The sequence below is a fragment of the Suillus bovinus genome (assembly GCF_016758785.1).
Source record: "Suillus bovinus strain UH-Sbo-P2 chromosome Unknown EDB93scaffold_49, whole genome shotgun sequence".
In the NCBI taxonomy this organism is placed as follows: domain Eukaryota; kingdom Fungi; phylum Basidiomycota; class Agaricomycetes; order Boletales; family Suillaceae; genus Suillus; species Suillus bovinus.
Genome location: NW_024542105.1, coordinates 172,928 through 195,267, shown reverse-complemented (window position 1 = coordinate 195,267; position 22,340 = coordinate 172,928). Strand labels below are relative to the sequence as shown.

The 22,340-nt window shown below is 48.2% G+C and overlaps 9 protein-coding genes across 9 annotated transcripts; 2 read left to right on the top strand and 7 right to left on the bottom strand.

Annotated features, from left to right (window-relative positions):
• Positions 1-6: 6 nt before the first annotated feature.
• On the bottom strand, positions 7-1,806 carry EDB93DRAFT_1295301 (uncharacterized protein; the record flags this gene model as incomplete). Its single annotated transcript, XM_041454610.1, has 2 exons — positions 7-1,534; positions 1,642-1,806. The coding sequence occupies 2 exons, from the start codon at positions 1,804-1,806 to the stop codon at positions 116-118; spliced, it is 1,584 nt and encodes a 527-aa protein (XP_041305360.1). The 3' UTR covers positions 7-115.
• Positions 1,807-4,378: 2,572 nt separating this feature from the next.
• Positions 4,379-6,125, bottom strand: EDB93DRAFT_1105867 (uncharacterized protein; the record flags this gene model as incomplete). The annotated part of the gene is made up of 2 exons (XM_041447549.1): positions 4,379-5,851; positions 5,916-6,125. 2 exons carry the CDS (start codon positions 6,123-6,125, stop codon positions 4,379-4,381), a joined length of 1,683 nt encoding a protein of 560 aa, XP_041305359.1.
• Positions 6,126-7,739: 1,614 nt separating this feature from the next.
• On the bottom strand, positions 7,740-10,888 carry EDB93DRAFT_1161207 (uncharacterized protein). Its single transcript, XM_041450038.1, has 6 exons — positions 10,706-10,888; positions 10,388-10,464; positions 9,593-10,342; positions 8,834-9,542; positions 8,548-8,778; positions 7,740-8,500 (listed from the first exon to the last, which is right to left on the bottom strand). Exons 2-6 carry the CDS (start codon positions 10,420-10,422, stop codon positions 8,072-8,074), a joined length of 2,154 nt encoding a protein of 717 aa, XP_041305358.1. The 5' UTR covers positions 10,423-10,464; positions 10,706-10,888; the 3' UTR covers positions 7,740-8,071.
• Positions 10,889-10,946: 58 nt separating this feature from the next.
• Positions 10,947-13,825, top strand: EDB93DRAFT_1161195 (kinase-like protein). Its single transcript, XM_041450037.1, has 9 exons — positions 10,947-11,113; positions 11,166-11,275; positions 11,303-11,376; positions 11,448-11,836; positions 11,886-12,011; positions 12,061-12,588; positions 12,689-12,807; positions 12,857-13,022; positions 13,076-13,825. The coding sequence occupies exons 2-9, from the start codon at positions 11,183-11,185 to the stop codon at positions 13,531-13,533; spliced, it is 1,953 nt and encodes a 650-aa protein (XP_041305357.1). The 5' UTR covers positions 10,947-11,113; positions 11,166-11,182; the 3' UTR covers positions 13,534-13,825.
• Positions 13,826-14,215: 390 nt separating this feature from the next.
• On the bottom strand, positions 14,216-16,021 carry EDB93DRAFT_1161193 (uncharacterized protein). The gene is made up of 7 exons (XM_041450036.1): positions 15,827-16,021; positions 15,749-15,778; positions 15,669-15,685; positions 15,045-15,599; positions 14,792-14,988; positions 14,683-14,736; positions 14,216-14,619 (listed from the first exon to the last, which is right to left on the bottom strand). Exons 1-6 carry the CDS (start codon positions 15,995-15,997, stop codon positions 14,708-14,710), a joined length of 999 nt encoding a protein of 332 aa, XP_041305356.1. The 5' UTR covers positions 15,998-16,021; the 3' UTR covers positions 14,216-14,619; positions 14,683-14,707.
• On the bottom strand, positions 16,022-17,755 carry EDB93DRAFT_1161190 (uncharacterized protein). Its single transcript, XM_041450035.1, has 3 exons — positions 17,495-17,755; positions 17,076-17,433; positions 16,022-17,019 (listed from the first exon to the last, which is right to left on the bottom strand). Exons 1-3 carry the CDS (start codon positions 17,640-17,642, stop codon positions 16,299-16,301), a joined length of 1,227 nt encoding a protein of 408 aa, XP_041305355.1. The 5' UTR covers positions 17,643-17,755; the 3' UTR covers positions 16,022-16,298.
• On the bottom strand, positions 17,756-19,697 carry EDB93DRAFT_1330058 (uncharacterized protein). The gene is made up of 4 exons (XM_041455158.1): positions 19,629-19,697; positions 19,419-19,578; positions 19,002-19,353; positions 17,756-18,946 (listed from the first exon to the last, which is right to left on the bottom strand). The coding sequence occupies exons 2-4, from the start codon at positions 19,570-19,572 to the stop codon at positions 18,223-18,225; spliced, it is 1,230 nt and encodes a 409-aa protein (XP_041305354.1). The 5' UTR covers positions 19,573-19,578; positions 19,629-19,697; the 3' UTR covers positions 17,756-18,222.
• Positions 19,698-19,811: 114 nt separating this feature from the next.
• EDB93DRAFT_1241834 (uncharacterized protein) lies at positions 19,812-20,218 on the top strand (the record flags this gene model as incomplete). The annotated part of the gene is made up of 3 exons (XM_041451931.1): positions 19,812-19,922; positions 19,974-20,015; positions 20,069-20,218. 3 exons carry the CDS (start codon positions 19,812-19,814, stop codon positions 20,216-20,218), a joined length of 303 nt encoding a protein of 100 aa, XP_041305353.1.
• Positions 20,219-20,343: 125 nt separating this feature from the next.
• On the bottom strand, positions 20,344-21,730 carry EDB93DRAFT_1089758 (tryptophan synthase beta subunit-like PLP-dependent enzyme; the record flags this gene model as incomplete). Its single annotated transcript, XM_041446227.1, has 5 exons — positions 20,344-20,621; positions 20,678-20,995; positions 21,051-21,223; positions 21,272-21,570; positions 21,623-21,730. 5 exons carry the CDS (start codon positions 21,728-21,730, stop codon positions 20,344-20,346), a joined length of 1,176 nt encoding a protein of 391 aa, XP_041305352.1.
• Between the last annotated feature and the right edge of the window lie 610 nt (positions 21,731-22,340).

Below are 22,340 nucleotides of genomic sequence, written 5' to 3'. Positions count from 1 at the left end.
CAAGCACTGGGAACCATCATGATATATACAGAGCAGACGTATATACAATAGCTACAATATCGCACTATATTACAAGCAGTCTCGACTGGGTCACACTGAGACCTTCTGTTGTTCCTCACAGTAAATTGTTGGCGTCCTCCAACCGGGGTTGCAGCTGCATGAGGGTGTTCGACCAAGAGGCCGCCTCGTCTGGAGAGTTTTTCCGCTGGATCTGCAGTCCTCTCCATGCAGTCTGGAATTTCTTCCATGCCAAATACACCGAACCATAGGAAAACTGGGGATTATACTGAAGATCGACCAGATTTGGGAACAGCACAGCCAGTAAGAGGTGAAGATGCGATGCGTCCGACACCTTCGAACATCCGATATTCAGCTGACGGAGGGCTGTTTGCGTGGTCCAAAGTTCTGTATTCCCATCCGGCGCACGAGGAAGTGTCGGAAAATGCGTGGCATCGAATGTTATATGCAGGTCTTGCAATAACTTGCACCTTGTCGCTAACGAAAGCATTGCAGTAAGGGTGACATGACGGTGGTCATCTAGTATTGCCAGTGAGGCAAATCTCAACGCACGAAGATCCGGCCAAGCAACTGCAAGATCCTCGATGAACGCGTCGTCAAGGTGGTATTTTCCGATTTTGCTGAACCGGACACTGGTCAGGCCTTGGAACTGGAGTAAAGGCCGAAAGATGGAGGAATGGAGTTCGTCTTCAGGCCCAAGAATGTTCATGATGTGAGGCGAAGAGTCGACCACAGTGATCTCTTTCAGGAATGCAAATGTTTTGCAAGCCGTACATATGGATTTGAAAACCGCGGTAATTTCGGCTGGTTTAGCACCAGCTCTGTAATATGAGATTTTGATCACCGACAGTCGTGGCATGGCAATATGATCAAGGAAGGATACGCAAAATTCCAAGCGGGCCCCAGAGAGTTTGAGACATTTGAGGGTACTCAATTCGAGCGACATATCGCCTGACGGTTGGGTTTCCATATTGTTCAATCCCTCCAGATCCAGTTCGAGGGATTGGAGACAACGCAAATGCTGGATGTTGGCAATATTTTGCCTCATCAGGTTCATGGGGATTGGACCGATAACCAACCCATTTAACTTCTCCGGCAGCTTTGGTACTATATAACGACACTCCGGAACGTGCGGGTTGGGCTGATGTATTGCCAGGTGTTGCAAGGAAGACACGTCTGTAGAAAGACCACCAAGAAATTGCTCTAGCTCGGGCCTCGAGACGCCTCGCGGTATGTTAAATACGAGTCTTTTCAATCCAGGCGAGGAGAATTGGCGAAGCAGCCAGAGGTAGTCTGAGGCAACATCCAGCGAATCCAGGGACACCGCCTTGAAATCCAATGTGCACAGTCTAGGAAAGAGCATCGCGGGCGGGAACAGCGTGAACAGTTGCCGTAGGACAGGGCCACTTAGTTTCGGGAAACGATCGGTGTACTGCGTGACCGTAAACTTGCGTATCCTTGCCGCATTGATTCTGACACGCTCCCATTCCGGGAGTAGCGGTTCGCGTGAAAAAATCTAAAAATTGGAGTGCGGCTAGCATCGTCCTGTCAAGGCTCAAATGGAAGACATCGCTCACAATAGTGCCATCATGACAGACATTCCAAGTGTCTTGCGGGAGACACTTCACCGAGGGGTGTCAAGTTGTCCTGTTGACACCACAGCATGTCGAGAGCGATAGAGGAGAAAGTGGAGCAGGTCATTGCCATGTTTAGCAAGTCCGACTTGGAGGGCTTGACATGTTGTAGGATTTCGTAGACGATATAGTCGACTTTCAGAGCGTGATGCATGATTGAGTTGTTGGTATCCCTCGACCATTTAGGACGATCCTTATATATAACTAACCGTGTCCACAGATCCACGGGTCATCAGGTCCTTTGCTGTGGTAGCGTCCAGTCATTGAGCTTATGGCACATCGGCTGCTCCGTTGTAGACAATAGCTGACATGAAATTTTTATTCCACTGGCACTTGGGACGTGGCTATTGTCCATCACTGTACAACGGAATGTTTTTTCGCTGAGTGTGGAGTACTCACAGTACAGCGTTCGCTGCAGGCATTGCCGGAAGATAAGCGTACTCCGCTGTCCACTCCTCACGTCAAAGCCTCACCAGCTATGAAGAGTAGCTTTGAGACAATTGCTAAGCGCTTGCTTTGCCGCCCACCATCGGTTGTCCTCTAAGCAGCAGCCAAGGAGGTCTACGCCAGCTACTAGAGGTCCGAGCAAGGATCTGTGTATTGACAACAGACCCTCGATTCAAGCACCAGTCGAGGCATCGAGACTGTTTAAGGGAACGTTTCTTAAAATGATAGCTGGTCAGACACGTCAAAAACAATGAATGACCATGCACACTTGTAATTAGGAGGAATGATATCTTCATTCGTCTATAATATGTTAGGAAAGTCAGTGCGCACCGAGGTTCCGAGTTGCGAATGCGTTACTGCTGAACTACAAGATGACCTTGCACGGACGCTTCATCACTGTTCACGCACATATCAGATGCAGAGTAAAAATAATCGTATTCAAGATGCCAACAAGTCTTGCACTCACGTGCGGGTGGGGATCACGTAGGCTATGTTGTATTCTGTTCGTGAGCTTGCTACAGCGAATTTCCGAGGTTAAAGAGCACCTAAGACAAAGCCGCGCTTCACTGTTTCCAAGGTAGGTGGAGTCCAGTATCGACGTAAGATTCCCGGCAATTGCCGATGACTTCAGGAGTGTCGGCAGATGGAATTATGACTTGCTTTACGAGGGTTGCAGTCGAATATTGGGCCATCATAAGGTCTGGGAGACGCGAAACAAAAGAGATCAGCCACAGATGCGCTAATAGTGATTATTCTCAACTTTCAGCAGCTTCCTCTCTTTAGAGGCAACAGTGTAAAGTTCATGGACAGGCGAGGTACCGCGGCTAGATTACATTTCCAATCTAGACGCACGTCCTATCCTGAGTCTATCCATAAAAAGAATCCATGGTCAGCCTACGAATGATCCGAGGAAACCGTTGACCGTATCATCAAGGGTGGTCTCGACAGAGGTAGAGAAAATGGCAGGCGTCGATAGATCCGTGCAGTCGAAGCATTAGGTGAAGGTAAGAGGTGAGATTGACAGACATGCTGAGTGTCATACTAAGGACCGTTCCGTGTTCATCGCATCAACCACCCACCAAGTGTTAAATGCGTTCAGGCTGCCTCTGATGAAATTGTCAGGAAATACTCAACCTGGTAAAATATGCGGGTATGTACTCACTGTATCACAGTAAATCATGATGCGAGATGCGAGTGAACTAATACTTCGTTCGTTGACTTACGATATTCAAGAAAGCAAGGTTGACACACCTCTGCGGAGGTAAAGTGAGACTGGTCATGGCATACAAGCCCAACATTATGTAATAGAACCTTAATTGAAACGCAGGGCTTGTTAAAACCACTGACCCTCTGACGATTTTTAGTAAAAGCTCTGCGCGCCTGGCACGGAGGACCCCACCCTTTTTGTTTTTTTGAATCCAATTTTTGTCCGGTTAGGGTACAAAAACCTACGTATGACATTTCTATGCACTGAGGAAAGGGAGATCCCCACCCTTTGCGGCAGGAGCGTACGTGCATGGCGAGCTCATGTTACTAGCTTCTATCAGGTCCTCGATATCGTACAGATTATCGATTACGCCATCGCATGCGTCCTGGAGGAGCACACTCGTTGAAAGAATGTCGATCCATGATACGAAATGATGATTAAAAGTAAGTATAAGCATCAAGATGACTCGGACTCGGAAAAGCTACAGTACTGAGTGCAACGAAGAAGGTGTACAAGACTACTGCAAGTGCACGAACCTCGCAAATTGTAATGTTAGATCGTGATCAGTAGTATACATTACTACAAAGACGATAGGATCCTAAGGGGTGTTGACACTTGAGATTGACCGGAACGGTCTCATAAATATTGGTGTTATACTGTGACCATACAGCCCGCGTGTTTCACTTTCCTTCACAAATATCAATCATCTGATCAGTATTGAATCTTATGCAGCTATGTAGCCAGTAAGTGCGATCACGTCCTTGAACTATATGCCGGCCAAAACCCAGGAAGTTCGCACTTCTCATGCTCATATTAAAACCACTGTTCGAATGTGAAGATCCCTGAGTGTATGTTTCATGGCATTCTAACCATAGCAAAACGATAAGGTTTACTCATTCAAAGCGGCGACTAGACATATAAACAGCAAGTGATTCTAGGCAGTGGACAAACCGCAGCATTGCTACCTTGAGCCTGAGGCACACAAACACCAGGAATATCATGATATATATACAGAGCAAACGAATATACAATAGCTAACAAATCGCACTATTTCATAAGCAGTCTCGGCTGGTCACACTGAGACCTCCTGTTGATCCTCAAGGTAAGTACTCGTCATCGGTCTCCTCCCCCTCCTCCCCTCCTCCCCTTCCCCTTCTTCATCTCTCATTTCGCCATCCAACCCAGGCTGTAGCTGCAGGAGCGTGTTTGACCAGGAGACTGCATAGTATGGATATTTTTTCCGCCGAATCTTCAGGTTTCTCCATGCAGTCTTTAATCGACCCCACGCCGGATCAGCGCCTGAGCAATGGGGACTATAGTAGAGACAGGCTAGATTTGGGAACAACACAGCCAGTAAGAGATGAAGATGTGATGCCTCCGAGACCTTCGAGCATTCGACATGCAGCCAGCGGAGGGTTGTTTGCATGGTCCAAAGTTCCAGGTTTCCATCCGGTGCACGGGGAAGTGTCGGAAAATGCCTGGCATCGAATGTTAATTGCAGGAATCGCAAGGACTTGCACCTTGTCGCCAACGAAAGCATTCCAGTAAGGGTGACCCGACCACGGGCATGCGTTTCTGCGGCAAATTTCAACATACGAAGATCCGGCCACGCAACAGCAATATCCTCGAGGAACTCGTCATCAAGGCAGTATTCTCCTATGTTCATGAACTGGACACAGTGCAGGCTTCTGAACTTCAGTAAAGGCCGAAAGATGTTGGAATGGAGCTGGTCGCCAGGCTCAAGATGGTTCCAGTTGTGATGCGAATGGGCGACCACAGTGATCTCTTTCAGGAATGCAATTGTGTTGCAAGCCGTAGATAAGGATTTGATGAGCCCGGTGATTTCGGCTGGTTTAGCAGCTCCAAAATAGTGAATTTCGAGGACTGCCAATTGTGGCATGGCAACTTGATCAAGGAAGGATTTGCAATGTGCCAAGCGGACGCCAGAGAGTTTGAGATTTTCGAGGGCACCGAATTCAAGTGGCATATCGCCTGGCGGTTGGATTTCCATTTTGTTTGACCCATCAACTGTTAAAGTCAGGGTTTGGAGACAACGCGAATGCTGGATATTGGCAATATTTTGCCTCATTAAATTCGTGGAGATTCGGCCAATAGTCAATCCATTTAACTTCGGCAGCTTAGGGACTACAAACGGAAGGAGCTGGTGGGGGTAATGAATCGCCCATTGTCGCAAGCAAGACGCGTTTGTAGAAAGATCACCAAAAAGTTGCTGTACCTCGTATGCTGTGGCGCCGTCCGGTATCTCAAATTTGAGGTTTTCCAGTTCAAGCAAGAAGAACTGGCGAAGCAGAGATAAGAAGAAGGCTGGATCAAAGTCTACCCAATCCAGATACACCGCCTTGGAATCCAATGTGCGCAATCTAGGAAAGAGCATCGCGGGCGGGAACAGCGCGAAAAGTTGCCGTAGGACAGGGCCACTTAGTTTCGGGGAACGATCGTACTGCGTGACCGTAAGCTTGCGTATCCTTGCCGCATAGATTCTGACACGCTCCCATTCCGGGAGTAGCGGTTCGCGTGAAAAAATCTAAAAAAAAATGGAGTGCGGTTAGCATCGTCCTGTCAAGGCTCAAATGGAAGACATCGCTCACAATAGTGCCATCATAACGGACATTCCAAGTGTCTTGCGGGAGACACTTCACGAGGGGTATCAAACTGTCCTGTTGACACCACAGCATGTCGAGAGCAGGTGATGAGAACGTGGAGCAGGTCATTGCCATACTATGCAAGTCCGACTTGGAGAGCTTGACATATTGCAGGATCTCGTAGACGATATCGTCGACTTTCAGAGCGTGATGCATGATTAAAAGTTGTTGATAGCCCCCGATCATTTGGACGACCCTTTATATATAACCAATCGTGTCCACAGACCCACAGGTCTTCAGGTCCATGGCACTTGGAACGTGGCTATTGTTCATCACTGTACAATGATATTTTTTTCGCTGAGTGTAGAGTACTTACAACACAACGTTCGCTGAAAAATCGCTGAAAGCAATATAAGCGCATAGTTGCCAACGTCATCACGTCAAAGCCTCACCAGCCATGGAGAGGAGCTTTAGGACAGATGCTGAGTGCTTGCTTTGCTCACTGCCTTTGATTCTCCGAATCTTCTCAACAATAGCCGAAGAGGTCTACGCCAGCTACTAGAGGTCCAAGCATAGATCGATGGACTGACAACGGACTCTCGATTCAGGCACCAGTCAAGGCGTCGAGGCTGTTGAAGATGATATTTCTTGTAATGGTAGCTAGTTAGACGCGTCAAAAACAATAAATGAACATGCACACTCATAGTTCGGAGAAATGATATTTTCATTCGTCTACAATCTGTTACGGAGACCAATGCAGTGCACACTACCGAGTCGCGAACGCCTTACCAATGCAGCGCTGAACTCTTGCACGGACGCCTCATCACTGTTCGGCACACGTCAGATGCCGAGTAGGAAGAATTGTATTTAGGATGCTTCCCGAAGTTGCGGGTTGGGGATCACGTAGGCTTTGCAGCATTCTGTTCGTGAACGAACTTGCTACAACAAGATTCCGAGGGCGAACGAACCTCACAGGAATCTTCAGCGCCAAAGATAAAGCCGCACTCCACTGTTTCCGAGGCAGATGGAGCCCAGTATCGACGTGAGACCCGCAGCAATTGCCAATGCCTTCAGGAGTGTCAGCGGATGGAATCATGACTTCCATATCCTGCTTTAGGAGGCTGCAGCTGAACCATGATCCGGGAGACGCGAAACGCGAAACGAAAGAAGAAGAAAACACTCATCAATCTCGATCCATCCACAGCTACATGTCCTGCGAAAATCCAGAGATTATCCAGAGCTTCATTCCAGCATGATGACGCATTGCAATGGCTTCTGGGATAGGGGGTTCCTGCAATGGCTCTACAGCTCCTCAGCGCTATCTGCAACGAGCACTCCGCAATTTCAGTAGTGTCATTAAAAATGGCCTGAGCGGCCACCGCGAGAATCATTCAGTAAGCAATGCAGAGCGTGCGCAAACCACCATCAGTATCAAAAAAGACAACTTGAAAGGGAAAAAAAAAGATTCCTTGCTTCTCGGATGGACAGGGTCCATGTCCGCAGCGCCCAACTGCTACTGTGAGCCCTATATGTCAAGAAGTCCGCCCGCGGCAGAGTCTGTATCTCGCAAGATATCGTTATCTTCAGGCACAAGTTCTAGTGCGAATTCGAGTGAGTTTGACTCGAGTCTGAATGAGGGATTTTCGCGAATGTCGTCTTCAGAACTGACTCGGAGGGATGCGTGCTTGTCACTGTTACTATGTTTGTCTGGATGATTGACTCGCATCAAACATTCATGGATCGGACAGAAGAGTGATAAATTAGGGTGGGTACAGCATCGTAAGGGTCTTCATGTATTTGGTGTTTGAAATGAAGACGCGACGAGTGGGATGGCTTACTAATAGGACAAGGCGTGCCCGAGCACAGCCCTTGAAGCACTCTCTATCTCGTCATCATATTTCATCGATCAGCCACGAGATGATCTGCTTGACGTCAAAGGGCCTTGATGTGTGATCAAGTTGCCGGTGAGTCATCAGCCAGCACCCCCATCATCCTTTGGTGTACGTAGTTACCAGATGACCAAAGCTGTACGCAAGGAACAAACGCATCTAAAAGTCAAGGAAAGACAAGTTTCATAACGTGGCAGTCGTAAGGACAGTGCGCGAATGTGTCAAAATCAAAACTCTACAAATACAAAACAAATAACAGAATTATCCCATGGTTCACCCATCCTGGTCAGAGAATAATGATATCGGTCTCTGCAGAGGTGCCGGCGAACTCGATCGTTCAGACTCTTGCGGGCGACGATGTTCATGAGACGACGAAACACGCATAGGCGGTTCAGGGTATGTGACACCCTCAGGAATAGGCGCCATTTGGTAATGTTCATCAGGTCCTCGACTTCTTGAACGAGGATATTGGGAGACCGGTTCGGGTAGTGCTGCCCCTGTGACGGGCACGAACCCTGCTGGCCATGGAGGCTGCGTAGGCGTGGTCGAACGGTAGGCGCCGTGTGAGTCTTGTGAATGTCTTTCGGATGTCCGGGAACGTTCTTCATGAGACGGAGGAAGGGGCCGATTTGCGGAGTCTGGACTTAGAAGCTCAAGGCGTGATCGATGAGTGTGCTCAGATGGAGTCGAAGCTTCATCGGACTATGAAACATGTAAACAGAAGATGCGTTTCATATCGGACCACATACCGGGGGTTCAACAGTTATATTTGGGACACTGGCAGCTGATTGTGTTCGCTGATGGAAACGTTGCCTGATGTTGAAGTAGTCGAGGGGATTTCTTGATCGTGGTGGACTCCGTTTCTGGGAAGGACCTTGCGATGCTTGGGACTCTACTCGGCTTGAAGGACGTGAATCAGTATGTGGGACGGGCATGTTTGACTCCCTGGGACGATGATGTCCAGGAGGTGGTACAGGTTGCTAAACGATGATAAAATTAGTGCCCTGACATTGAATACTAGTTGAGATATCGCACAAAATCTCTTACGGCCGTCCCAGGAGTTGCTGTAGCGACAACTTCTGGGTCTACACGCCATTGTTCTACGAAATCCTCCTTTCGACTTTTCTCAGGAAGATATCCGCCACGTGATGATGTACGTCGTTCAGTCCGACTTTCACTCCTGGTGTGTGAGGAAGATGCTTCGTGACGAAGTGAAATGCCGTGTCGTTCGGTGGGGGCGCTTACAAGCTCGTATTGAGACATATGCGTCGATGTCGATCGCGACATGAGAGATGGAGTATGTAGACTTGGGACCGGGATTGGGGCAGGTTGCGCATACGCGAAATCACGAGTTCTCACAAGAGCATAGTTTGAGTCCCCAGCATCATACGGAGGATTGTGGCGAGAGTGGTTGTCTAAGTCGTGCGACTGTGTGCTGGAGCTCCGGGCCACGGGCTGAGAAAATCCATGTGGCGGTGGGATTGGGATGTAAGATGTCTGTGGGTCCGCTCGAGGTATCCAACTGTCCCGAGGAATATCGGCCGAGTGGCTAGAGACCGTACGTATTTGCGCGGGGTAAACGGTCTCCGCTGGGGGACTCGTTGATGGTGAGGGCGTCGTGATTCTTTCTGGAGGGTAATGGGACGGGACTGGGGTTACTTGTGGTGGGGGAACTGGTATGACAGCAAGTTCATGTGGCGCAGTGCCATACTGCCCAACAGGCGGAGCAGACTCCGGGCGCACACTGTCCATAAAAAATGAGTACAATTACACAAAGGATATACTGTTACATACTCTCTTGAAGACCGTGGGTGCGCCCGCGGCTGTGAGCGTACATCATTATTACGTTCAGAGTGCACTGACTCTTCTTCCTCTTCTTCGTCTCCTCCATCTGGTTGAACGGCAGGCCGATGTACTCGTCGGGCCGGTTCATCATCATATCTTATCGTGCTTCCTTCGTCAAAGCCGAGCCGACGTCCGATTGTTAGGCCCTCTTTGTAACCACGCCGCCTGCCGTCCTCGTGGGCAATCATCATCATCTTCTCTTCCTGCAACTTCCTTGCTTTTGTTCTGGCTCTCGCAGCATCTGCCTCGGCTTCACATTTCTGAGCAGAAACCTGATTAATGATATCCTGTGCGCGAAAGATCTCCTTTTGCGCATTTTCAAGCTGGAGCTTGTACAGCTTCAACTCCTCACGAAGACGAGTTGATTCTTGTTCAGCGCGCTCACGATTCTCGGTTGCCTGACGCAATCGGTTGAAGTATTCGAGCGCACGGCGCTCTGAGCTGTTAGCCCGGTTAGACTCGGACTCGAGACGCTCGGAAGTGACGACAAGGAGTGCATTGATTTCACGGACTTCATCGTCGCGAGCGATGAGACGGGCGAGGAGGTGGCTGCTTGAGCCACCGTCTGTGGTGGTATGTTGTGACCGATGACGGGAATTTGGTTTGCTCGGACGACGAGGGCGAAGGTAGCTTGGTGGCGAGGATGGAGAGGATGGCCCAGACTCGAGATCGTTGGGGTGTTCGTTAGCGATGCTGATCCTATAGAGAATGAGATGGAGATTATGACATCTGGTTGCAACATACCTTTGTGCATCGTCAAGGTCGTCAAAAGGACCCATGGAATATGATGATGATCGAGCACCTGAAAGGATGCTGATAAGCTGTGGAGCAAAAACGTATGATCAGCAAAGTTAAGGGATAAATAGCACAGGTTGGAAGGCGCTGCCTCGTGTAATCCGAACCGGATGAAGGAGGGCGTAAATATCAATTAATGGATGAGGATTATGAAAGCTGGGGTATGTGACTAGAAGGGGCAGGAACCGACAGGACTTGTACACGTGTTTAAGGCATGCATTCTATTCGTGGAAGTCCTGAAGAGGTAAAGAGAAACCAGAGACATACCAAGATGGTTAATCTAGTTTCGAGAATATGATCTCGTGGCCTGTTCTGACGGCAGAGTTCACTGATGCAACGTTGGTGACCATTGTGATTACACGAGGCCTGCAGTAATTATGACGTGTAACCCGTTGATGCGTTTACTCCCAAGGGATGTAGGGCGGACATGTCGTCCGGGCGTGGTCGTCGTGCGGTTGTTTGGCAAGAACGTCTGGAATAAACATGATGATATGTTATTTATTAGTCAGCCAATCACATGCGAACTTGATATTAGTATGAAAAGTGATTAGAATCTGAATTCCTGCTCATTCATCGTCGTCATCGTAGTCGTCTTTCAACTTTTCTTATTGTTGCTGATCTTTTCCAAGTGTTATAGCGAAAAGTATACCCGAATAGATCAGTTTAACGCTTCAGGTATGCTTATCTCCCCTTATCTCTTCCTCAGACTTATCGTTTTCCTTTACAGCATACCCGAATTTCACCATGTCTCACGCGTCTCATTCTTCTCACTCCCAATCCATCATGACCGAAGACGAAGAAGACTGGGAGGACTACATCAAGGGAGGCTACCACCCTGTTCACATCGGCTGACTTCTTTTTCAGGATGGCAGATATATCGTCGTCAGGAAACTCGGTTGGGGTCATTTCTCCACAGTATGGCTCGCCAAAGACACAAAGTAGGCAGGCACAAATTTCATCCCCACGCGTAGTCCATTTACCTTTCCTTCCGTTTCTTTCAACCGATCAGAATGAATCGTCATGTCGCACTCAAAATCGTAAAGTCCGCGCCTAGGTACACAGAGACCGCTCTCGATGAGATCAAACTACTCCAACGTTTGATCACATCTAACACTCTTCCCGTTGTCCCAACCCCTGATAATCCCAATCCTCCCCCATCCCATGCACACACACATCCCGGTCGATCTCATGTCATGTCATTTTTGGATCACTTCCGACATAAAGGTCCTAATGGCACTCACGTCTGCATGGTTTCTGAAGTCTTAGGTGAAAATCTCCTTGGCCTCATCAAACGACATCAAAACAAGGGCGTACCCATGCACCTCGTCAAACAGATCGCCAAACAAATCCTCCTAGGTTTAGATTACATGCACCGTTGTTGTGGCATAATTCACACAGGTTCGTTGTTTTTTCGTCTCCTTTGGGTCTCATGAACATGTTCCGATAGACTTGAAGCCCGAAAACGTTCTTATAAGTATCGATGACGTAGAATCTATCATCCAAACCGAGGTTGCCGCATCAGCCAATGCCACATCACCACCCACACGACTCGTCGGCGTGCCGCCTTCCAAAGGTCGTGGAGGCAACCAGACACCTCGCTCCTGAATCTGTTTTCATCACAGAATCTCAGCCTTTACCGTCACCGTCCTCGTCGTTTGGCAACAGCCCTATGTTCGACAAGCTTGCGTTCGGCATGAGCAAGATCGACGGCGAGGCCACCTCCAAGCCCGGATCTTACGGATCTAGTTCAGTGGCAAAGGATGGATTAGCTGGATCAGCTGCAACATCAGGAATGAGTCTCATGGACGCGTCCTCCAAGCGCGCAGACTCGACAGAGGTGGCTGCAGAACGCATTTCAAATGTCACTCTCCATTCATCCGGATTCAATAAGACGACAACACCTCACCCTGCCCATCCTCCAGGGCCTTCGCTACTGACACAAATGGCCCCCTCCCAGCCCCCAGTTACAACATCCTCTCAGCCACACGCTGTTTCGAGTTCCAAAGCATCTGTGGAACCTAATGCTGTCGATCCAAAGCTTTCTAGCTCTGTCATGTCTATGGATTCCGTACTTGCAGAGACTTCTACAACGTCTAGCCTGCTCGAGAGTACTGCGAAGATCACAGTCAAAATTGCGGATCTTGGGAACGGTTGGTACATTTCCTTTTATATTATTGTCAATGCGTTTTTCATTGCGTTTTCATGGCTGCTCATTGACATTCGCTTCGGCGGTGCTCTCTATTTCCGTAGCTACCTGGGTCGAGCACCACTTTACAGATGATATTCAGACGCGGCAATACCGTTGTCCGGAGGTCATTCTTGGCGCCAAGTGGGGGACTAGTGCAGATGTGTGGAGTGTTGCCTGTTTGGTATGTACAATAATCATCGCTCGGAGCATGCTGCCTATATACATTTTAGGTATTTGAACTCATTACCGGAGGAGACTATCTCTTCGATCCCGCGCCAGGCCCACGGTATAGCAAAGATGATGACCACATCGCCCAGATCATAGAGCTGCTGAGAGAAATCCCGAGGTCAGTCGCGTTTTCAGGAAAGTATAGTTCGGAATTCTTCAACCGGAAAGGTAAGTTTCCTCAAAATATCCTCCAATATGCTCTCACCATATCATACTTCTAGGTGAACTCCGGCATATCAATAAGCTCCGGTTTTGGCCTCTTGAAGCGGTATTGCACGACAAATACCTCTTCCCGAAGGACGAAGCTGATGCTATTTCTGCCTTCCTCACTCCGATGCTCCAATTGCATCCCGAGCGTCGTGCAAAAGCGTTTGAGCTTGTGCATCACACATGGCTGGACGGTATAACGGTGCAGGGCGAGATCGATGTCATCCGGCGGGCCGAAGAAGAAGAAGCTGCCAGGCGCAAGTCTTTACAGCAAACTGCACTTGATGCTGATGAGGTAGATGCAATGAAGCCGGTCGGGGATGCGGGTAACGGGAGCGACGATGGCACACCGCAGCAGGAATTGCCACAGCCGCATCAAGCGCCCATACTATCCGCACCTCCTATCCCGTCATCCTCCACTGCCAAGGAGAATGCGAATGCCCCTTCGTCGAAGTCATCGCATATCCGGTAACCATTTCCTGTTTTGTTTTGCACATAGACGTGTGCACTATTATACCGTAGCACTTTTGTTTTCCTCATCTCTTACCATCATACTGTGTTGCTATCTCACAGTCTTCTTTGTACCCATAGACCGCGACGCGATGAACATTAGTACTTACTTGCCCTGCTGTTTGGGCGCCCTTGTTTGCGTAGAGTTCCTATACCAAGAAATGTAGTAAGTAGAATATGGAGCTGCAGTTCACGAGGTGGATGAAGGTTATCAGACCTGTATGCTAATAAAGAAATTGTTTGATTGTTCTTGACATGTGACAGTCAGCGTCATGCAACTGAGTCCAATACATTAACAACAAGTCATTCGAAGGAAATTCAGATAACAATTCGTACCCAAATTCAGATCTTTAACACGCGCACTCCTTTCAAGATTACCCCATCACCATCTTCACTCGTCAAACGCAGGGCAACAGGTGTCATTCGACGACCCATCTGGAGATTCAGACGCAAAGAGACTCAGGAGAAGGACGGACAGGGACAGAACTTTCGTTGTAGAGATACACGGTACAGAAGGTTCTATCAGCAGCACGCCGCGCTGAATCCATCTTACCTCTTACTTTCTTTCCGCACTCCATTTACTCCCTTCGTACAAAGATTGCTTCGGCGGTCCGAGTACTTGTATATCCCCAACACACGACAGGCCCCTCACAAACACAAACTGTATCAATACGGCTCCGTGGAGTAGCAGACTCGTGCATCTAAAACGGCCGGCGGGAACGGCGGACTGGCGGAGGTCAACCCTTCGCCAGGGCATTTGCAGAGTAGGAGACACGGTGGGGGACACAGGTGTCCCCCTTTCCTAGTTAGAAATGTCCTAAATAGGGTACTCTACCCCAACCGGACAAAAATTTGATTCAAAAAAAAAAAAAAAGTCATTCGAAGGGTGGATTTTTTGCGGAAGCCAGAGCGTGTTTACTGATCAAGTCTTTCGAGTGTATCCGTGCGAGAGAATAATTTGGTCACACTGCACGAATATTGGACAGTTCAGCCTTCGCGAAGAGAAGTACTTCAGGATACTTCATTCGATGATACGCTAAACGTAACACTAGAAGTGACGTATGGTGTCTTGAATCAATTGATAATATAGTAGTCAAATTTACAAGCACACCTAATTCACAAACATTCCTAGTCAATCAAACTTTCATATTCACTCGTCTGCTGTCTACATGCAACATTCAGAAAGAGTTCAGCACTCCGACAAAAATGAAAACGCACACCTGAGGATGGAATTGGCGTCACATTTATTATGTTAGCATACAGGGGTTCTCTTTGCATCTTGTAGTTGAGAAGGGAAACGGAAAGCGAGTTCTCATTGCGACCTGCCGCACGAATCACTTCCTTGTCTTGTTCTGTCATCACAGTTCGTAGAAGCAACTGGTTCTGCTCATCGGCCCGAATATGCAAATTGATATATCTGTGCCAGGCGATTGTGAGGGGCCGCGCTCGTTGAAATAGGGTCGAAGAACGCACTCTATACATGTCGCAGAGTCCATGGGCTTCTCGAATCTATTGCCCGTGACAGCAGAGGAACATAAGAAGGGTTCGCGTTTCCTCGCGGCGGCAAGGACAGAGCTGGCAATATGAAACGCAGCGGTAGTAGAATTCTCTGTATAATTGAGGAACTCGATGAGTCCAACAGGATCTTTGCCATAGCCTGCTGCGGTGGACTGTGCTCGAGCCTGCTGCCATAAGCGAAGCCGCGTCGGCGTGAGGGGAGGATGCGTCTTAGGATCCCACGCAGAGACGGTATTGACTTGTACCATTCCTTCAAGTTTCTCCGCAATGGGCCTTTTATTGAGATATAGTCCCGCAAAGTCGAGAATGTCAGTTGGCTCGATTGCAATATCAACACGGGCCATGAAAGGCACGTCGAACCCGAGCCGAGGATTGTCGAGCAAACCACAGTCGTAAATAATGGCGACTTTGAGGAACATCATGAGCGTGATGTTTGCGCAGAACGTTCGTACGAATTTGAGGGCCCCTGAGGAGCGTTCAACGTCGTGACATGCTGGTTTGTGAGCGGGCCTATCATGGAGTGCGAGTCCGGGTCTGGAAGTGAGATCTCTGCGTATTGATTAACAGAAAAACGCTCACCAATGTTTCTTTTGGCACTATTACAAGAAGATACGTCGGTAACGTCAGCCCCTCTGTTTTGTCAAAGTCACAGATCTTACCTCTTTTGAGCAATACCAAACACCCTTGCACTATGATGTGATGAGCGCTTATGACAGAAATATATCAGCCAACAGTACCTTTGAACATTTCAAAAGTTTATCCAACGTTTTTTGACACTGCGTACATTGTACACCGAAAGTCTTCAAATTCTGTTTGATCAAATCACTAGGAGTTGCTGCGATGCGAAAAAGATTGTCACGGTCTGGATGAGTGAGATGTACATGTACAACGTCTTGAGCCGCGAGCATATTGTCGTCAGGGTAAATGTGTACCTTCATGTAAGATGAGACATGACAACATTAAATAGGGGAAATCGGAATATCCCGAATAGAAGTACTCATTAGGAAGCGCCTAACAAACTAGAATAGGAAATTTATGAAACTCAGCTCCCTTTTTGTCTAAAGCCCCTTTCTATTCTAATAATTTCAGTGCAGTGAATTCCAGCGCAACTCTAGCGATACAGGGAATGCTTCATATACGAGCAAAAATTTGAATCATAGGAGAGCAAGAAACTCGGGGAACAAGGTGACTCACTGCAACATCCATCTATCAATCTTCTCTCAAATACTCGCCAACCTTCTCCCAAATGCTTCTCTGCATTATATGCCAATCCTTCTTCCTCTTCTCCTTACAATCTTTACACCAATCATTCGTCCACTCAATGTTCATCAACGCTGCTAGTCCGCGCAGTGGGTCATACCGATACTGAGTGAAAATGCCAGAGTCATATACCAGCCGAGCCCACGCTTCGCGTCTTGCGGCGAGCGGGAGACATGTGCTAGACACACTGTCAGAGGTGATAGAAATGAGTGCCGGCTTCTCGTCAGCGTTTTTAGAAGAAGTTGAGGTTTCTTCACTATCACTTGATGGAGCACCCCGAAGGTTCTGGCAAACGAGGGCAGGATCCTCACGCGCAGCAGCCTGTACCCACATCTCACTCAGATACTCCCTTATCCGTATAAGGCGCAACATATCCGCACGGCCAATTTGCTCTGATTCCTCGAACTTGTCCAGACCGAACCCAGGCACCCTTGCCATATCATAGAATGCAGGCCTCAACAACCCATCGATGTTGCACATCCGTGCGAGGACAGCTACCTCCGGAGCATCGAGGTGGGGCTCTGGGTTAGCAGTCAGCTCTTCCAGGTTAGATGGCCAATGCGCTTCCAACTCCCTCACGAGCCATACACGGTCGGAATCAAAACCAAGGCCTGTCGCTGCACGAATGAGGGACATTAGGGTGCGAGGCTCAATGGCATTGCGGAAATTTCTGAATCGTTTGTTAGCCGGGCCAAATATGATATTCTAATTTCAGTAGACATTTACCCTGGGTTGTCATAAAGCAACAGCAGTGTCTCGAAATCTTTTGCTTTGAGTTTTCCATGAAGAGCGATTTTTATTTGTTCAATTTTGTCACCACTTATGCCCTTGTCTAGGAGTGAGGTTGCGATGCGTTTCGAATGATGTGTGAGCCATGATTGATGCACCCTGAAGTATATGCCATCAAGTTCAAGGACAACATTTCCGTCTGCTAGCCAAAAACGCTCATGCTTGCTAATTTCGTTCTCGTCTCGTGCGCGTTTAGCCCGTTTCTTTGCTGGCTTGGCCTCCGAGGGCGATTGAACTTGGCGTTTGCGCCGTGCACTCTTTACTGGGTCATTTAGAGTAGCGGGTACTTCAGAGGCTGGAATTCGTGTGAGTGAAGTACATGATACAGGGAAATTGTTCGCTGGTTCAAGTCTTACCGGCATCGGAGGTTTCAGCAGTCGAAGGACTACTCGAACGGGGATATCGATAGATGCTGCTAAAGTCATAGCGGCGCGTCCTTTGAGGCTTCTGAATCTGATTGTCTTTTTTGTTATCAACCACATTTTCATCCTCTTGTCGTACCATGTTATTCCACGATCTGTTGTCCCGCAGTTCGGGAGAAGGTAAGAATGAGCAGCAAAATCGAAATGGAACGATCCACAATAGGTCACGTGATCATATTGATGTGTCGATGACATCAGGGCGAAATTCTGCCCACGGGACTGAAGTTGATGCAGGTGGAATGACGGACGAGAAGCTCATTGCGAAAATTATTGCAGATACAATTATGGCCATGGACATGGGTTATTCGAATATTGAATGGAATATTGAGTAATCAAGGAGCAGACGGCCAGATGCTGAAAGAGCATTGAATCAAGCAGTTTGAGATCATGATGGGGAACGAAAAGCCATATGAACAACAGAGGAGAGCCTCACGAAGTGATAATGGAGATTGATAAAACTGTATACTAACTTCGGACCTGTTTAATAAATGGACCTGGCCTGACATAATTGAACACTGTGCATTCCAGCACAAAGCGGGTGAACTCCAGCGCAACTCTAGCAAGACAATTAGCAAGAAATGTACATTATGTGTGCAAAATTTTAAACCATGGGAGGTGCAAGACACTTAGCAAGTAAGGTCACTTGCTGCAGCACCCACTCGTCATTCTTCCTTCAAGTATTCACCAACAACCTCCCAGATTTTCCTCTGCATTTTATACCAATCAGATTTCCTTTTCTTTACGCAATCCTTGCACCATTCATCCGTCCACGCGATGTTCGTCAACGCCGCTAGTCCGCGCAGTGGGTCGTACCGATACTGGGCGAAAACGTCTGAGTAGTGGACAAGCCGAACCCACGCCTTGCGTCGTATCGTCGCCGAGAGGCAGTGGCTATACATCGCAGAGGAGGCAGGGCAAAGTGTAGTTTTTCCGGTAGTATTTCTAGATAGACTTGAGGGTCCTTCGTCATTGATTGATGCTGCAGCCCCAGGCCGGAGATTTTGGCAAACAAAGGTAGGATCCTCGTGCGCAGCTACCTGAGCCCACATTCCACTCAGATACTCTCTCATCCGAACAAGGCGTAGTAGATCCGAACGACTAATCTGCTCTGACTCGTCCAGTCTGTCCAGACCGAATCCGGGTGCTCTTGCCATATCGTAGAACGCAGGTTTTAACAGCGAATCAATATTACACGTCCGTGCAAGGCAAGCCACCTCTGGAGCATCAAGGCGCGGTTCTGGGTTGACAAATAGCTCTCCAAGGTTAGACGGCCAAAGCGCTTCCAACTCCCTCACGAGCCATGCACGATCACTGTCAAAACCAAGTATTGTCGCTGCGCGGATGAGAGATATCAGTGTGGGAGTCTCGATGTAATCGCGGTAGTCCCTAACCCACACGTTAGCCAGCACAACAAGATAATCAAAGTTCAGCATATACTTACCCAGGGTTTTCATAGAACGAAAGCAGTGCCTCCAAATCTATTGCTTTGAGCACGCCACAAAAATCGAGTGTAATCTCTTCGAGTCTGTCGCCTTGTGTTCTGTCGGGAAGTATGGCTGCAACCCGTTTTGAATGTTTCATTATCCATGATTGATGCACCCTGAAGCATATATCGTCAAGTTCAATGATAGCATTTCCGTCTGCAAGCCAAAACCGCTCATGCTTGCGAAGAGCAGCCTTATTGGCTCGTGGGCGTTTAGCCTGTTTGTCTCTGGGTTCGAAATCCGTGGCAAGCTGGCGTTTATACCTTGTGGTATTTGTTAGGTCACATATCACAGCAGTGACACAGGAGGCTGGAAGTTGCGTGAGCGGAGTACATGACTTGGCATTCTGGTTTGCATTATGATTCAGATCTTACCCATGCTGGAGCTATCCGAGTCACAACTACTCAGACGTCGACGTCGAGGCCGAATTGAAGCGGTCTCCTTAACTTCTCGCTTACACACCACATCTTCATCGTCTAGTTGCACCATGCCAGTGTTAATCTGTGGCCAAGTCGCCCTACCGATCATTAGAATCTATTCAGTGATTAAACCAATATGCCCTTGAATTAGTAGCTTTCACTTACCAGCTTAAAAAAAAGGAGTGGCTGTCTCAGTTCTTCAATGTCTGACTATATGGGAGACGTGAACATGAGCATGAGCGGCAACGCGTCCGAAATAATAACTGAATGACCAAATTAAAATCACGTGATCGTTCCTGACTTGCTATTCACTGAGCAAAGAACCCTTTGTACCTTTGTGCGTCTATCATGGGTGGTCCAAATCTTGAGGTCTTCAAATTCAGTCTGTACTTGTTTGTACCCGTTATGGCCTTGTTGCATTTTGGTGATCCTGCTTGGTACCATAACCACGTCCTTCCTGTAGGTTGTCGTCTTGTTTATGATGACTTCGTCATTGACTATTGCGACCAGTATAGGGAACATCTATTCCCGCCTCCGGATAGGACGTACAGCGTTAGTTTTTAATATTAATGTGCTGCTCATCCGTGTGCTCAAAATGCACGTAGAAAATACCAACGGATCAAACCGCCATCCGAGAAGAGCTAGCAAGGATAAAGGCGGACAAACTTGCACGACGAATTGAGCGGGATAAAGAGCTTCAAACGCAATCGGAGGCAACTGCACAAAGCTCAAAAGGGTGGTTCAAATGGTGGTAGTTCATAGGAACGGTATGTCGCCTATAGTCTTCATCCGAAGTAGCATTTACAAGTCATCGTAGTTGTTAGGTCTCCTTTACTTCTAAATCCATTTATTTCTTCTAGGCTCAGTGTATCTCTATATTTCAGTCGCATTGCTTAGGCAGCTGAATTTCTTCGCCGCCGATTTGCACACTCCAGTAGCTCTGCACCTGCGCTGCAGCGACAATCTCTTCAAAGTCCCTCATCTCCTCAAAAGAGATTTTGACTCCACCGCACACCACAAAAACTAGGCACTTTTCTTTTCTCTCTTCAGGAGAAAGTGCCGAGAACGTTGGCCCGAGGATACGCAAGAGAAACTCACGATTGTATCCGGGGCTCAGAGTTGTTGAACAAGCGAGTTCCGTCAGTATTTTATGATCGTCTGGCAGTGTGGTTATTGCGCCAGCCAATTAGCATTTTGCATCGACGGGGACTCACCTCCAAATAATCTTGCAGTGTGCATAGCCATCTCGTCTGGGATGCATGCGCATTTTATTCCCCCAGCACGGTCGACCGCCATTCTAACTACCCCAGGAGCTGGCGAGGATGCGCCTAGTGAGGTTGCTCGCGATTTCAGGACTTTCATGTGCGGGATTGCGATGTTATATTCCTCAACAATTTCAACGGTATAGGGAGAACTGTCCTCCACTTCAGTGGAAGGCACAATGGGGACTTTAGAAGTAAAGTTCCGGGTATTGATGGCGATGGCATTGTAGAAGCAGTTCGAGCCGGTTGTTTCCAGCGCTACGACTGGCACTTTTATTAGGCGCGAATTAGAGGTATGAGTGCAACAATTCATGATTTTAGTTACCTTCATCCCACCCAACGTTCTTACAGCCTTGCATGATGCCTCCGATAAGGCCTCCTCCACCAACACTGCAAAATATGGCGTCCGGCTGCCTGGGAAGTTGTCTCTGCATCTCTGTTACCATGGATGAATGACCATCCCAGAGGATAGGCGAATCATATGATGGCACTAGGACACTAAAATGCGGTTGGCTTGCCGCAAGCGACGGGTAAGCCTGTACTCACGCATTTGTGTCTTTCCTGACGGCATCTTGGAGAGCGGCGAGTGTTTGGGCGTAGTATTCACCGATTGTTACGATCTCTGCGCCTTGCTTTTGGAGAGCCTGCTGCGTATCGATACTTACATTGGTGGGAAGGAATACTGTGCATCTCACTCCCAAAACACGTGCCACAACTGCTGCAGCTAGACCTGCATTTCCGCCCGAAGCGATCATCAAGTGCACCAAAGGGCCATGCTTATTCTTGCATTGTTGTACGAATTTAGAGATCCCTCTGTATTTGAATGATTGAGAAGGTTGCAGATTCTGAAGGTACGCCTGTTCGATCAGTCCCACATGATCCTGATCTGTATCGTACCTCCAGCTTTAGGTAGACTGAACATCCGATGATGTCAGAAATATGGCTGGAATAAACCAGGGGTGTTTCCGTCCAGAGACTCTCGGATTGTGCCGCCTTAACGCTCATATCGCTAGATGCTGGTTGTTTATAAGCTAAGGAACGTTGCAGCAAAAAGATCCCTGCTATATTTGGACGAGACCTTAGCTCCGGTTCAAATATTCTCACTCTTACCCCAAGAAGAAGAACAAACGAGAAAGTAATAAGGACGGAGAAGTTACAGCAGTGGAATCATATCGGATGAACAGAATGTTGCGATATCAAGTGATCTTCTTTAGTCACCCATCGAAAGGTACGATTTAGGTGGTGTTTCCCATCACGGCCATTTCCTGGGTGTCTAGGCCAACCAGCTTCATTGCCGCATGACATCTTGTGACATGTTTGGGACTCGCATCAAAGCACACGGGTAAGGCGCCACCTGACGCCACCTACCCTTCACCACATGCATCGCTGGCATTGATTGCGAAGATGAGCATGAAGGGGATAGATAACTCGTAGAGTCTTTTATTCAGCGATATCTCTGTCGATAACTAATGATAACTTCTAGTACGAGTTCAAGTTGCTTGCATCCGAGTGTGTCGCCGCCGCGTTGCTGGACATGCACAGCCCTGGCTAAACGCCGTCCGCGCATAACGTAACTTTATAGCAGTTCGACGAAAGAGCTCGCAAATGTACAGCT

Bases quoted from the DNA above. Each gene is read 5' to 3' on its own strand.
- EDB93DRAFT_1161195 (XM_041450037.1), top strand. From the start codon at position 11,183: ATGTCTCACGCGTCTCATTCTTCTCACTCCCAATCCATCATGACCGAA. The intron at 12,808-12,856 runs GTATGTACAATA...TATACATTTTAG, and splicing joins TGTGGAGTGTTGCCTGTTTG to GTATTTGAACTCATTACCGG. The intron at 13,023-13,075 runs GTAAGTTTCCTC...TCATACTTCTAG, and splicing joins GGAATTCTTCAACCGGAAAG to GTGAACTCCGGCATATCAAT.
- EDB93DRAFT_1161193 (XM_041450036.1), bottom strand. From the start codon at position 15,997: ATGCTCGCGGCTCAAGACGTTGTACATGTACATCTCACTCATCCAGAC. The intron at 14,989-15,044 runs GTGCGTTCTTCG...CGCCTGGCACAG, and splicing joins GACTCTGCGACATGTATAGA to ATATATCAATTTGCATATTC. The intron at 14,737-14,791 runs GTGTGCGTTTTC...TGTTGCATGTAG, and splicing joins GACGCCAATTCCATCCTCAG to ACAGCAGACGAGTGAATATG.
- EDB93DRAFT_1161207 (XM_041450038.1), bottom strand. From the start codon at position 10,422: ATGGGTCCTTTTGACGACCTTGACGATGCACAAAG. The intron at 9,543-9,592 runs GTATGTAACAGT...TTTTATGGACAG, and splicing joins CACCCACGGTCTTCAAGAGA to TGTGCGCCCGGAGTCTGCTC. The intron at 8,501-8,547 runs GTATGTGGTCCG...CATGTTTCATAG, and splicing joins ATATAACTGTTGAACCCCCG to TCCGATGAAGCTTCGACTCC.
- EDB93DRAFT_1161190 (XM_041450035.1), bottom strand. From the start codon at position 17,642: ATGGTACGACAAGAGGATGAAAATGTGGTTGATAACAAAAAAGACAAT. The intron at 17,434-17,494 runs GTAAGACTTGAA...CACGAATTCCAG, and splicing joins TGCTGAAACCTCCGATGCCG to CCTCTGAAGTACCCGCTACT. The intron at 17,020-17,075 runs GTAAATGTCTAC...CAAACGATTCAG, and splicing joins TTGCTTTATGACAACCCAGG to AAATTTCCGCAATGCCATTG.
- EDB93DRAFT_1330058 (XM_041455158.1), bottom strand. From the start codon at position 19,572: ATGATCGGTAGGGCGACTTGGCCACAGATTAACACTGGCATGGTGCAA. The intron at 19,354-19,418 runs GTAAGATCTGAA...CGCAACTTCCAG, and splicing joins CTCGGATAGCTCCAGCATGG to CCTCCTGTGTCACTGCTGTG. The intron at 18,947-19,001 runs GTAAGTATATGC...CGTGTGGGTTAG, and splicing joins TCGTTCTATGAAAACCCTGG to GGACTACCGCGATTACATCG.